The 14846-nt window shown below is 44.6% G+C and overlaps 2 protein-coding genes across 9 annotated transcripts in view; one reads left to right on the forward strand and one right to left on the reverse strand.

The window, feature by feature from the left end:
• The window catches only part of B3GNTL1 (UDP-GlcNAc:betaGal beta-1,3-N-acetylglucosaminyltransferase like 1), a 107063-nt gene extending 103450 nt beyond the window's left edge, over positions 1 to 3613 (forward strand). For 7 of the 8 annotated variants that reach the window (XM_039561999.1, XM_039562003.1, XM_039562004.1 and 4 more), the window contains one exon: positions 925 to 2678. The gene's annotated coding sequence lies outside the window, so the exon portion shown is untranslated. Of the gene's footprint in view, positions 1 to 924; positions 2679 to 2924 lie in introns of those variants that run through there. The other variant, XM_039562000.1, reaches the window with a different exon arrangement.
• The window catches only part of TBCD (tubulin folding cofactor D), a 114620-nt gene that overhangs the window by 695 nt on the left and 99079 nt on the right, over positions 1 to 14846 (reverse strand). The window contains exons 34-39 of the mRNA XM_039561998.1: positions 12181 to 12302; positions 11249 to 11326; positions 5716 to 5805; positions 5268 to 5355; positions 3607 to 3716; positions 1119 to 1203 (exon numbers count right to left, since the gene is read on the reverse strand). Of these exons, the coding sequence (XP_039417932.1) occupies positions 1119 to 1203; positions 3607 to 3716; positions 5268 to 5355; positions 5716 to 5805; positions 11249 to 11326; positions 12181 to 12302 (573 nt within the window). The remainder of the gene's footprint in view (positions 1 to 1118; positions 1204 to 3606; positions 3717 to 5267; positions 5356 to 5715; positions 5806 to 11248; positions 11327 to 12180; positions 12303 to 14846) is intronic.

Raw genomic sequence — 14846 nt, forward strand, 5'->3', positions numbered from 1 at the left:
TGGCACAGCAGCTGCAGGCTCAGCTCTGTGCTGGAAGTTACACGGGAGCAAGAGATAAAGTTCCAAACTGAGCACAGAACATCCAGACTGCACCTGTACAAGCTCCATCAGGGATACCTAGATGTGTATTTGGATATTTCTTACTATTTTGTTTACCCTAGAGACAGTTTGCTCCTGAAGTATCAGTATTCTCCAGCCTTCAATAATAAAGGATTAAAATAAGGGGTTTTTTGAGATCAAAGAGTTTACCTTGTAAGATCTCTTATTTTGAGCATAACCTTTCTATTACTTGATTAGAAGACCTTTAAAAGCAACCTCTAAAAGTTTTTGTTCTAAAAACAATTCCTTGTCTGGGCAGGAGGTTCAGGCTCTTGTTTTGCAGAATTATAAAAATGTTAGCTGAGGTTTCTTAAAATTGTACTAAAAGCAGATGGTAAAAACTGCAAAATGGATAAAGAAACTGCTATGGGGCAGCAGGAGGTCTTTGAAGGGTACTCATAGATGTCTTAAGTATGAGTCTATAAAGGAAGATAAATATTTATACATACACAGTAACACATATTCTTTAAAACACTAAAAAACTTCTTCTAGAAAGCTCTGAAATTCTGAAACACGGGGCTGGTGGGCAAGTCCACACTATCTGCACTGGAACCATGTGGGACCTACAGCTGGATGTGTCATGTGTCTCCCTGTGCATGGGTTCTTTTGTATACTTTTTATATATATCAGATAGGTACAACAATATAACATATAAAACATAACAAAAACATATAAAAATGTACATTTTTTTAATATATATACACACACTTTATGGTTTTTTTAATCCTATTCATCCACAGAGGCAGTGCTGCAATCCTGTGGTTTGCACACCACCTCATGTCATCATCTTGCTGTTGAAATTGAGAAGTTTCTGTCTTTCCCCAGGAAGGGCAGAGGAGCAGTGGCTGCACATCTGTGTCTGGAATGTGGCGCTGCCAGCCTGGAATGCTCTCCGGAACCAGGCTGGAAGGGCCTCAGGCAGCAGCTCCAGCCACCCCACGTGTTCTGCAGCTGGCTGGGAACATCCTCACAGACACCTCCATGAACAAACCACCCCCTGGAGCTCATTCCCACCTCACCTTGGGCACCAGCTGGGGTCTGGGCACTTTCATGAGGTCACAGAGGCAGTTGCGTCTCTCTCTCACCACAGGCAGTTCTGCTTCCCTGGGAGAGGAAAGGTTGGTTCCAGTTAATTCAGACACATCCTTACAACTCCTTAAGTGATCCATGCACTCTGCAGCACAATGGGGGTGTCCTTTCAGCATATTTCAAATTGCAGGAGTTTTTGCTGGGTCACATTTGAAGACTACTGGACCATTTTTGTACCATCCTAAGCCAGATAAACCATAAATACACACCAGATCTGCCACAGGTAACCAGTTGCTATTAAAATGTCCAAGACTATTCTTTTATAGAGTTTTATATTAAAAAAACCCACTTCTTTGTACAACCCTTTTCATTAGAGGTTCACTTAATTTATTCTCTGAAGTTACTGGATTTGGAGAAGACTGTCCCATCCCCTCTATAGATAAAAAGCAAAAAAGGGCAGGTTAGAAATAACTTGAACTTTGTTTTTTTTCACACCTTGAACAATTTGTCTTATTTACTACTGCAAACTTTCCTGTGGCTAAACAAAATGGATTATTTATAATTTGTTTGAACTCTGCATGACACAATTCTATGATAAAGTCTCTGTAGTCCCAACAAGGAAAATATATCTATCCCAGTAATTACCATATTCCTTCAAATTCTCATTTGGCTTCCTGCTGCTAATACTTAGGGGTAATTCAGAATTATTTTAGCACTGAGAGAGCTTGAGGAAAACAAGCAGCTCGTTCTGACACTCAGCAACAACTTCAAATCTCTTCCTCTGTAAACAGCTCAAATCTACCAAGATAAAACAATTAAGTTTTAAGTAAATGAGCTCTTTGTCTTTCATCTCAGAGCAATGGCCATAGTGCAGCAGGGTACACAGGGCTTGCTCCAAGCCAGAATGAGCCAGGCACACCCTAAAAATGAAAACAGAAACAGGGTGAAAACAGAGTATTTATTTTTCTGGAGTGTTTTCCTGGGCAAGGATTTTGCTTTGATTTAGTAACCCAGTTGTTTCTGAGAGAGCTGAACTGCCACTGCTTTCCCTGTACCACTGTGAATATTGGCCCTGGAATCATCCCTTGGTGACAGCACTCAGCTCATCCTGTTCCACAGGGTCTGTTAACAAATTCTTTATGCAATTCCTGAGCAAGCCTGCTCTTAAATGCACTGACTCACACCCAACACAATCCTAAACTTCCACGTGCAGTTAAACAAGGAATTGTAACCACAGGCAGAATTGCTGGTAACCACTCCTTCAAAGCTGAGACTCTCATTCTAATTTTGCACTGGAAAATTCACAAAAAGAGCAGCTGCCGCCCCTCATAATGATAAACTTAGCTTTCTTTTCACAAATATCAAGTTATTTAAGCTCAAGCATAGAAATAAACTGGAAAGTACATAGAAGTCAGCCTGCAACTCTGTCACCCAGCCTTAAGGTGTTTTTGTTCTTTGAGCGTGTCTAGGATAAATTTATTTCCATGAAATGTCAATGAAGACAAAAAGCCAATTAATATAATGCTAAATAAATTATATCTTTTTCTACATTTGTCTGTTCTCTGTGACTGCTGTTTGTGGCAGATGCCCCATGACCCAGGTTTATGACAAGGAAAAATGTTTAACAAGGCAGCAAAACTAATAAACTAATTATTAAAACTCTGTATTTCCTCAAATCTCCCAGGCATGCAGCCTTTTATCAACCTCCCCAGGTGCTGATAATGCACAATGCTAGAATTTGCAGAAAGGGGAAAATCCAGTGCCAAAATCCTGTTTCCCTGCTCTTGTCACTGCAGCAGTGCTAATGGAATGATTCCTTTGCTCTAAAAGTCACTGGATCATGCTCAGGGAGATCAGGACCCTCTTCCCCTGCCCTCAGAAGAAGCAAACAGTACAGGTAAGAGTAGGTAAAACATGAATTACATTCTATGAAGTGGTTGTTCAATTCAGGCCATCCTATGCCTGGGAAACATCTAAACTGCTCCAATTCCAAATCTTTGCTTGAATACAACACTTGTAGCACGTTGGGTAATTACATTTCATGGGAGATTTGAGCTGTTCTGCTAATTCTGTTGTTTTCCAGCTTGCAGAGATCCTTCCTTTCCCCAAATCCTGCCAGTGCTCATAAATGCCAAGAAACTGTCTGTGCAGTTGAAGTTTGACTGTTTGCACAGGCCCAATCTCTGGTTCATGGAAAACTTCCAAGATTTCCTCCCTTTTTATGTTGTTAGAAAAATATGGGTATTTTACTTTATCTAATGGTGATTTTATACATCCCCCTTCCAGTGGGACAGTATCCTGGAGAGCTCTTTAGAACAGAGGAATTCCTAGCAGCAGTGCTTTTGTGGCCTGGAAGCAATAAAGAGCTGAACCTACGGTATCACTTCTTACGGCTTCCTGCCCCCCAGCTTTCAAAGGCATTGAATTTTGTTAACTCCAATGAATGTTAACATTTATCTCAGCTCCCACTGCACGCACCAGTTGGTGTCACTGAGGATGGTCATGGCCTGCTCCACGATGGCCGGGTCCACCACGTCACCGTAGGTGAGCAGCATCTCGTACACCTGGCTGGCCGTCGTCTTCCGGATCTGTGGGGAGGGCCAGAGCCACAGTCAGGAGCCAGCCAGAGCCACCCAGGCTGCTGAGCTGGAAGGGACCCACCAGGACCATCGAGTCCAGCTCCTGGCCCTGCACAGGACCATCCCCAAGAGTCACACTCTGTGCCTGGGAGTGTTGTCCAAAGCAGCCTTCGGGCTGTGACCATTCCCTGTTCAGTGCCCAAGCACACTCTGAGGGAGGAACCTTTTCCTGAAATCCAACCCAAACCTCCCCTGACACAACTTCAAGCCATTCCCCAAGTCCTGTCACTGGTCCCCACACAGGAGAGATCAGTGTCTGCCCCTCCTCTTCCTCTCACAAGGAAGCTGTAACTGCGATGAGCTCTCCCCTCAGTCTCCTGCAGCTGAACAGGCCAAGTGCCCTCAGCTGCTCCTCACACGGCTTCTCCTCAAGGCCCTTCACCATCCTTGTGGCCTCCTTTGGGTGCTCTGATCCATAGGGAAGAGCCCAGTGCTGTTACTGGTACTGGTCCCTCATACTGGCTGCTGTGGTGGACACTGAGCCCACTCCTGCCTCTGACAGGGATTTCCTGCAGGAAGGGACCTCGTGTGGGCACCTCATGGAATTCCTGCTCCTACACTCAGTGCAGTATTTCACTTTTGGAAGGCCACACCTCTGTCCCTCACAGAGAATGAATTCAAACATGTGAGACTGGCCCAACTTGAAAGGGCCCAACTTGGCCAAAGGAAGGCAAAGGAATTACAGGGTTATTTCTGGACTAGCAGTGCCAAAGCAAATTGAGCCATCTGTAAAAAACGAAACACATTTGTGATGTTAAAATACCAATAAACCACGGAACTGAAAAGATCTCTCTCCATTTCTTACATCCTGTCCCTGCAGCAAAGGATTCCCCATGGAGCAAGTACACACAACACGGAAATGGAACAGAAACCTGAAGTACCGAACTTTGCAGAGTCAGGGCCCCCAGGTTTTGTGCAATGAAAAAAACCTAATTCCAAGCCTTCCTAAGTCAACACAGATTTTAAAGGACTAAAATAATCTCATCATACATATGATCTCTTGTACATATTCAGATTTTTGTGTCCTGTTAGTTACAGGAAAAAAGTAAGAAGTCTGCTAAACTTTCCTGCACTGCACCAGCTTTTGTCACACCTGGCAAAAAAGCTTTGTTTTTCTTGAACCAGCCCTACTCCCGTGTTGCTGCTCTCAGAAATGTCACAGAACTGACAGTAACTTCTCTGGTTGGAGCTTTCAGCACTGAATGATGAACAGGTCTTCCCAGAAACAAATGACTGAGGCACCTGCAGTGCTCCCAGTTTAACCAGTAAGGCCAGGAGGTGGAAGGGCAGCACATGTGGCACAGCCAGGCACATGGCAGGCAGCCAGCAGCCTGGGTCAGAAGGCAGCACTGCAGAGAGCAGATCCTTGAGAAATAAAGTCTGTTCTATACATTAATACCTGGTGAAGAGAATGCTGCTTTAATACACTTTAAATTATTTTTCATTTGTAAAGTATTGTAAAGAATAGTGTTGATAATATGCAAAGTCTTCAGTACTTACTACAGGAAAGGGATGGCAAAGGAGGAGAAACAACTGGAAGAAAACTTTCTCTCTCATGTCTCCTTGAAATTGAATCAGGCCACAAAACCTAGAAAATACCAGAAAAAAGCAGATCTTGTGTTATAACTGCACAAGTACATTTTGAGGACCAGGATGAAGATGTACATTGGGAAAAAAGCAGGGAGGGGAAGCTGTGCTCTCTACAAAGAAAAAGCAAATTATTCCCTTTAAGCATCTTCAGGAATATAAAAATCTTAAAAGTTGTTCAGTTTTATCGGATGGTATGTTTCACTTCAACCATCCAGAACTATGAGACTCTGACAACCTTCAGTCACATGTGTTCGTGTGTATTTCCCATTTAAATTCCACATAAACCAGACCTAACTTACATCTGGCAAGTTAAATATTCTTCACTTTCTAGGAGAAAGGATTGATTTCATTAACTCACACTCCTATGCTGGAGCGAAGCTTCCGGATGTCTTTGGATCTTTTGATCTCTTCTCTACAGAGGGTGAACAACTTCACTGGGAAGGGATGGCTGAAAATGGGAAAGAAAAAAAGATGAGCAGTAGGTTTCAGCAGAATTTCAAAGACATGGCTGTCAGGATGCCAACCTAACATTGCAAGGCAAGGAAAGACACACTGCAGGGTGGTTTGTGCTTCCCCCCAGCAGCTCAGGAGAGTTTGGCAACCAGGTTCCTGGGCCTTTCATTTTTTAACAAGGGAGGGAAGAAATTATTATTATTAATTATTTACATTGCTACTGTCTGTGTGCTGAGGAGTGAACTCCTTTTAGCCAAGCAGGTTCAGTGCATGCAGGGTAACTGGGTTGCCATGGCTTGTGTTTAAACAGTGTGGTATGATCAGAAATACTATGTCAGGAATGACATTATCCTACAGCCAAATAAAAGTTACTCAGTCTGTGTGTCATGGTCATTCCCTAAGGTCTCCAACCAAACTTTACATAAAAGGGGACGAATGTTGTTCTTAACTACTCCACCATTTCACAGCCCAGATTCCTTCAGTGATTCCAGACAACGTAATTAAACACAGGGCTTACAGTTCCATTACGTGTACAAGCCATGAAGCCATCTTTAAATATATTTAGCAAATTCTTTTCTTTTTCCACACAGTCTGGGAAACGTGATTCTCACAGCTCTTTCCCAGACACTCACACAAACACAAGTACTGTTAGTTATTCCAAGGATCTATTAAAGAGAAGGAAAGAGGGACTAATGCTTTTATTTCAGTTCAAATTATTTAATCTTTTACTTGCTACACTCAGGGCTGAAGTGCCATAGATGCTAAAGAAACTATTTCATATTTGTCTAGTGAGCACAATTACTTCTAGGCTGCATGTTTTGGAAACCTCACTGCACTGTGTATGGAAAGCAGAAAGCAAAAATAGTAACATTCATTTTTTGCTAGCACAATTCAAAGCTATGGATAAAACCAACTGAAGAAAGCTGGATACTGTCATCTGTTGAAGGGCAGAACATTTAAAATAAGATGTTTATAGGAGTGCCAAGATGTTTTGTCAAGGCAATGTGCCTTGTCTGTAGAGTTTTCCACACAAGAGTTAGTGGTTTCTAATGACTTCTGAAAAATTCTTAACAAAATCCTGGCACGTACTGGCAAACAGTGACCTGGTCAAAAAAACTGAACAACAAACCAGGGTAAATCAAGGTAAAGGATCCTCCACCTGGTGGGAACAACAGACATCTGTATGAATGAGTCTGTGTGTGTCTACAGACATGGATTCGTCTGGGTTGGTGAGGGAAGAGCTCTCTGAATGTTGAGGTTTGTTTTGTCTTACCTTGGTGGAATTTCTCCTCCTCCCACCCCAATTACACAAAGACCCTGTGTAAACAGCTGATTACAATCCCTGCAGTGCATGCCTGGCTCTCAGCACAGGCCAGGCAATACAGTGAATTAGGTGAGATTTAAACTGGTTGAACAGCAGGGACATCGCTGAGAAGGGGAGCAACAAAGAGACCAATTGGAACAAGAGCATCTGGAATAAATTTAAAACATGGAACCTCATGAGCAGCATTTTGTGTTTAAAACAGATGCACTTTCCTTTCTGTTGGTTGCCAACTCTACATTTGTAATAACCAAACCTAACCTATGTGTGATCTCAAATAGCTTGGCCTCTGTAAAGGAAATTGAGAAAATTCCTTCTCCTGTGTGGGCACTGTGCCAGCAGGAACAGCATCAGCACTGGGGAAAGGGGATCAGTCTGAAGTCTCTCTGCAGTCTGTAAAGGGGCACACGTGGCACTGCCAGAGGTGCTGGTGTCCCTCCTGCAGCTGAGCTGGGTCTCAGCAGTGCCACTGCCATCGCCCTGCAACAGCCACTGGCAGCTCTCTGCTTTATGGCTGGTTATGCAAGAGCAGTGAAATCACTTAGAAAAATAATCTGCAGGAGCATGGATACATGGAAACCATCAGCTGGAGATCAGTGAGGATACACACTTTCTTAAAGCACTGCAAGATCACCAGAAAAAACAGAATACATGGGTGCTTCTGTTGAACGTGTAAACTACACACACTCAAGAGAGAAATGCTACTTACTACCCCAGAAAGCACTAGATCCTGAATTGTCTTTCCAAGGCTGTTCTGTTTACATGGCACTGAGTATTAGACCCATCTTACCACGCTTCTGAGGAGCCAGCAATCCACAGGGCTCTGGGCAGCCCCAGCACCACTGGTGATCCCTCACCCACTGGAGCAGCAGGACCCTGCAGCCACAGGAGCTGCAAGCAGTGACACTCCAGTGCCAGCTTTGCCAGTGGCCTCGGTTTGCTCTCATCTGTCCTCCCTGTCCTTGTCCCACCACCACCTCTGTGCTTTAAGAGAAGCCACTGGTGAGTTTACACCAGCCCAGTCTGCACTGCTGCATTTCTGAGAGCTCCGTTCCAAGGTGTGCCCGCTGCCTCCTGCAGTCCCCAGCCCACAAACACTCCCTACACTGTCACAAGAGCAGCTCCACTGTCCTCTGGGATGGAATCAGGAGGGTTTGGGCTGTGTGACCACAGAGCTGAGGCCTCTGCTGCCCTGTTTGGTGGGAGGGCACACGGGGCAGGGGGAGCAGCAGGTCAGTGATGCTGCAGCATCACCAACACTTCAGCCCAGCACCCACCTGCCCTGCTGCCAAGAGCAACCCACTTCCCTCCCTTCCCTTCCTATCTTGGCACAACTTGTGAGACTGAGGAAACACCTCAAGCTGAGTGGGAGAAGGGCACTTTTAACCCAGAACAGTTCCCCAGCACCATTCTTTGTGTAGTGATACAAACCATTCCTGTCAGCACAAGGGAGGGGGAACCTCTCATGCTGGCCAAGCAGGTTTATGTCACCTTCAGACAGGTAGGAAATAACAGCCTGGAATATTCCAGACAGCTGTTCTCTTCCCTAAGCCAAGCACAGCAGAGGAGCCAGTTCTGAAAGCCTTTTGATGACCCTGGTGACACTGAAGCTGATTCATTTCCAACCCCACAGGACAGGTATTTACCCCACACTCCTCATCCCTGCTGGCCAGTTCCACACACAGCAAATCTACCTCCCTTGAGTATGAGCACTCAAACCACCACAGTGGAGCAGGAACACCCAGGGGCTCACTTGTCCTTTTGCACAGAGACCACACCCCAGCCACACAGAGCTTCCCAAACACTGAGATTCAGCTGCAAACCTACACCAGAAATACTGAGCTTTATATTCTAAACTGTAGGAGCTGTAGGGTGTGAAGGAATATGCCTGGCAACCTGTGCAAGGCAGGAGTGACACCCTGTGGCAACTGGTTTTACCTGGAGCACTCAACAAGGGTCAAACTGATCCTGCTCCTAATCCTGGTTAAATTAAGCACTGTTGGATATTACCCATTCTGGACTGCTGATGTTTTATTAGAAAACAAATGGGTGGGAGAGTGCACAGTTTCCATTTCAAACTTCAAAATGCATTTGCAAATACTTTTTTACAATGCAACAATTGCCTGTTTGGTGGCTGGTTTAGGTATAATCCTGATGCCAGACATCCTACATCCCAATTCCCTTGCTAAAACTCCATTCAGCCCAACATGGTGAAAAAATGAGGGAAGGAAATTAAATGGGAGCTGAACATCCCAAGGAAAAAAAAAAAAAAAAAAAAAAAAAAACGGCATGTATCTCAGCTCTCTAATTTCAGACACTCTCTACATAAAACCACCTGACACTGCAGGCACACGTGGCCTTTTCATGCCACCAAGCAGTGTCTCCATTTTCCCCCCCACTCTGTGCTTTCTCATATTTTTATGGAGGCTGCTCTGGAAAGGGAGTAAATGGTTCCATTCCAGAGACCAGACCCAAAGTCAGACTTTTCTACTCAAAAAGGAGTAGGTGGCACCCAACAGCACAGGCAGGCAGGCCTTGGAGCCAGATCAGTGTATCCATCCCTAACTACACCCAAAGGACACTGAGTGTAACTCTGGGCTCACCCATCCACAGACAGAGAGCGTGGCAGAGCCCTGGGTATTCACCTGGCTGTACCCCCAGGAACTCACCCATGGTCACCTCTGCACCAGGAGGCACCTGCATCACCAAGATCTGACACATGCAGGAACTAAACTCTCCATCTTTTTACCTGTCTTCCAGCTCCCCCCAGCTCTGCCCTTCCTGGGCTCTCTATGGTATCAAGTTCTGCACTCCAGGCCAGCGTTTCTTGACATGAGCATGATCCACTTGGCTGCTTCATTATTAATTTTCTCTTTTAGTTTCCTCGTCAATGGAGGCAAATACATCTGGATCAGCTTCAAAATATTTCCCCTCCTAATAGCCCTGGATTTTATTTCAGGTTTTTTACACAAAGCATCACAGTGGCACCACAGGGTTGAGTCTGAGTCACTCGCACAGCAAAGGCATTGCTGCTACCACTTGGTTTCTGTTCAGTGACCTGGGACATGGGAGACAAGACTTTAACTGGAATTTCCACCCATAATCTCTCACCTTTCCCAGCACAGATGACTGGAACCTGTGTGGAAGCCCCAGATCACTGGCACGACTACCAAACTGAACAAGTAATATTCACTCCATCTGTCTTTGACTCACTTTAAATTCCCATTCAAACAGGAACTGCCAAATGCAATTTAAGAAATACTATCTAAACCCACACTTCAAGACAAGAGTAAGCTCAATCAAAACTTTTAGAATGATGAAGGCTCTTCAGATTTATCTGCTGCGAGCAATTCTTGAATCGATAGATTCCCAATCCAGCCTGTGTGCTTACAGGATCCACATTGCACAATTCTGTAAACACCTGCAGATGTGCCAAGATGCTGCCTGGGAGAGCTTGTGGAATAGATTTTAATATTACTGAAATTAAAATCACTCTTTTGTGAAACATCTGCAAAAACCCAGGATTTCACACTGGAATATCTCACTCATGTTTACCCGTTCCCAAACTGAACACTTTCCACAAGACCAAACTCAGGGTGGAAGACATGTCTTCTTCTGGGACATGTCTTCTTCATTATTCTTATCAGAATCTTAATTAACATCTTTGGAGATATTCACATCCACCAAAGCAGTGGGACTAGGGGAACCATAGCTGGTAGGCACAGAGGGTTCTGCAGCACCACACAGGCACACTGCCAGTGCTTAAGGCTCCCAGTACAGCACAACCTGTACTCCAACCAGCAGGGATTTAGGAAATGGAAAATGAAAGAACAGATCTGATACTGGTCCAAGAATGCCAGGTGAAACATGCAAATTGCATTTGATTAATGTCCTGGCTGTCAAACAATGAACATGTAACAAACTTCTACATGGATATGAGAGTCAAGGATTTCATCAAACCCTTTCAAGGCTGTTTGTCCCACTTCAGGAAAATTAAAGCATGGCAATATAGACTCACACTTGGAGCCCTGTGCACCCACCCAGCAGCAGGCAGGGCAAGATTTAAGAGCCCTGTTGCCCAGTGGGAAATAAACCAAAGAGACTTCCAGGAACTTACTTCTCCTGCTCAGTGAACATATCAAAACAGCCATTCGCCAGCATCTGGTCCAGCATTGTCAGGAGAGGTACAGACACCCTGAGGAAAGAAAATGATTCAACAAGGTAAATACACTTCTTGGCATACAGATATGTACTATTTTTAATCAGAAGCAAAGAAAGAAACTTCCTATGTACCTACACGTACGTAAATTAGAACTCTGATTTACACAGAGGAGGGTTGCTCAGTAACTTGTGTGTGTTGGCTGAACCAGGACATTCCTTGCCAGCCAAAAGGAAAAAACCTAATTAACAACACACCCACTTTACATTTGCAGGGTCCTGAAAACACAATTGACAGTATTAGAAAATATTAATCCAAATATTAATTCCACAGACTGTATCAGCACCAAATGAACCAGCACATGTCAGCTGGAATGACCATGGCTATGTTTTCATTTCAACACTTGAGAAAAGAAACAAAATAAAAATACAATAGTGATAGAACAAGGGGGAATGGTTTCAAACTGAAAAAGAATAGGGTTAGATGGGATATTGGGAAGAAATTCTTCCCTATGATGGTGGGGAGGCCCTGGCACAGGGTGCCCAGAGAAGCTGTGGCTGCCCCATCCCTGGAAGTGTCAAAGGCCAGGATGGGGCTTGGACCAACCTTAGCAGAAGGTGTCCCTGCCCATGACAGGGGACTGGAATGGGATGAGCTTTGAGTCCCCTGTAACCCAAACCATTCTATGATCTTAAAACCTGAATACACAAAATATTTTGCCATCACTCCTTGGTTATACATTTTACCACAAGTCCTGCTGTACCAAACAGCTCTATTAAAGCAAATCCATGTGCCTTGGGCACTTCCCATCTAGGCAGATTTCAGCACATGTGCCACACATTTGACTTCCAGAAGCTGTTAAAGGGAAAAAAGTCAAGGAAGTCCATTACCGGTCATTCCGCAGGTTGTCCTCAAAGACCTTCAGCAGCGTCTCACAAAAACTCTCCAAAGCACTGGGATCACTCTGGATTTTCTTCATGTAGTCAAACAGGCTCTGGGCAGAGTATCTGAGCTGCAACAGAAGGAACATCCAGTGAAGGACAAGGAAAAACCTCCTGCCACACACAAACACGGGCTACAGACTGCCTTGTCCCCCCTCAGCTGAGGAGCACAGCAGCACTGGGAACACTCATCCAACAGCAGCCACGGGCATAAATCAGTAACAATACCCAGCAGGACCATGGCTCTTCTACCTTCACTAACCCATTTTCAAGGCAAGTTGGGTTGTTTTTCTTTTTTCCTTTTTAAGTTTGCCACTGCAGGACAAAAGACCACATTAAAGGTTCATTGCTTTCTTTCTCTCAAAATAAAACATCCTCAAACCGCTATGATCACCCTGCTTCACCTCAAATATTAATACTGTTATGACTCTGAAGGTGAAAGAGGACACCAGCACTTCACCAAGTATTTATTAAACAGCTGATGGAACTGAAACATGCAGAAAAGCTCTTGGGCCACACAAACCACCAGCAAAGTCAGGTTAAAAATTACACACAGCTCAGAAAGAAATAATGACTGCTGGTTTAACTGCATTAAGCTAATGAGCCAGCTTAGCAAGATGGCAGAGGAGGGGTCAGTGCTGCTGCTCAAGGCTCAGCTGGACACAGTCCATGGGGTCACACAGGCCATGAACCATCACAGGCTGCAGCATCACTCAACAGCTCCCCACACTTTAGATGGGATATTGGGAAGAAATCGTTCCCTGGGAGGGTGGGGAGGCCCTGGCACAGGGTGCCCAGAGCAGCTGTGGCTGCCCCATCCCTGGAAGTGTCCAAGGCCAGGCTGGATGGGGCTTGGAGCAACCTGGGATAGTGGAAGGTGTCCCTGCCCATGGCAGGGGGTGGAATAGGATGAGTTTTAAGGTCCCTTCCAGCCCAAACCACTCCCTGATTCCATAATCCTCAGGAGCCACTGTGCTTGCCAGGCCAGCTGCTCCCACACGGACCTGCCATGTGATAGGGGAGCAGGCTCAGCTTCTGTGGGATTCCCCTTTCCTCAGAGGTCTGACCATTTCATCAAGGAAAGAAAATAAAATATTGGATGAGTATGAGAAACGTCACAAGTGTTTTCCCAAAAGCAAATTAGAAGAATCTCTATTTAAACATTTTATCTAACAAACTGGTATCAGTAACATCTATGGGTGCATCAGTACACAAGAACAACAAACATTTTAGCCTTGGCTCAAAACTCTCAACTATTTTTCTGAAGCTTCAGCCTGCAAACAGCACAGCCCAGCAATCCTGGGAAGCAGCACAATCTGCAACCTTAACACTTTGTTCTGTACTGAAACATCCCGGGCAATGCAGGAACAGAAATATTTCTTTAAAAAGGTCAAGCAATTTGGAGAAATTACTCGTTTATTCTGAGTTTCAAAATGACAGCCAAATCTCAGTAAAATCTGTACAAGGCAGCTACACTGAACTGAACCCAATGTGGTTCTTTCAAACTCCAAAAGCAGCACTGGTGTGTGTCCCAGTGTGCCCAGTATAAACTGGGTCCTGCCACTGAAAGGTCTTCACAGGATATACAATTGTAAGAGAGATTTCCTGAAAATTTAAAACCTGCTTAATTATTATATTCTACCCTTTGAAACAATCTGTGCATTTAAGACTATTATAAATAAAGAAGAAATATTTTGTAGTAACACCTTCCACAAGCAGAGATCAACAACAAGCAGAAGAAATCCCATCTCAGGAAAAAATCTTAGGTGGTGTCATTTTCTCTCCTATTTCTTTTGTCCCTTAAACTACACCTCACAGATCTCACACCATTTTCTTTTTTGAAGGAAGATGAATGACTCAGTGCTTTCCCTGCAGATCCAAATGACTTGAAAAGGCAAGAAAGGGCATGAAAGAAAAGGGCAACGAGCACAGCTCCAGATGGGGTGCTCCAGAGCTGTGCCAAACCAAGGCAGAGCAGCAGGATACCAGAAACACTGGAGAATGAGGACAGCAAGCAATTAAACAATACAAAAGTACAGGTGTGGATAATCCATCATGTAACTGCTTGGGAGACTGAAAAATGGGGCATTTTCCAAAGAGTGAGCATAGAGCATAGGAACTGTACTGGAAGAAATTCCAGCATAACAAGGGAACATGACATGAACAGGTTAAATCCCCATTTCCTCCTCAGGTGAACTCCTTTTGTCCCAGCCTCGGTATCTGAGCTATAATCTTAACTGCTCCTGAGTATTTGCAGAGAAGAATATTTCCAAACGTCTTCTCCATCTATGCAGAACACAAATTCACACTACATCAAACGCGCGACATTTACCTTTCCCTGGGGTTCCACAAGGACTGGGAAAGGAAATTAGGAGGTTAATGGGCTGGAACTGGGACAACTTGGGATACAAATTGAAGAGGAGGCCTGAGAATGACCTTGTTCTTATGAAACAGCAAAACCAGGGTTTGCCAAGGCGTGACTCTCCCACACTGAAGCCAAGAGCAGATCCTGCAGCGACACGGGAACAGCGCTCCAAGGCACCGTTCACCTGAGGACAGAATTCAAGTCCTGAAGATTGAACCTCCTGAACCAGGGGACAAGGACAAGGAAATGC

The sequence above is a fragment of the Corvus cornix genome, chromosome 18, assembly GCF_000738735.6.
Source record: "Corvus cornix cornix isolate S_Up_H32 chromosome 18, ASM73873v5, whole genome shotgun sequence".
In the NCBI taxonomy this organism is placed as follows: domain Eukaryota; kingdom Metazoa; phylum Chordata; class Aves; order Passeriformes; family Corvidae; genus Corvus; species Corvus cornix.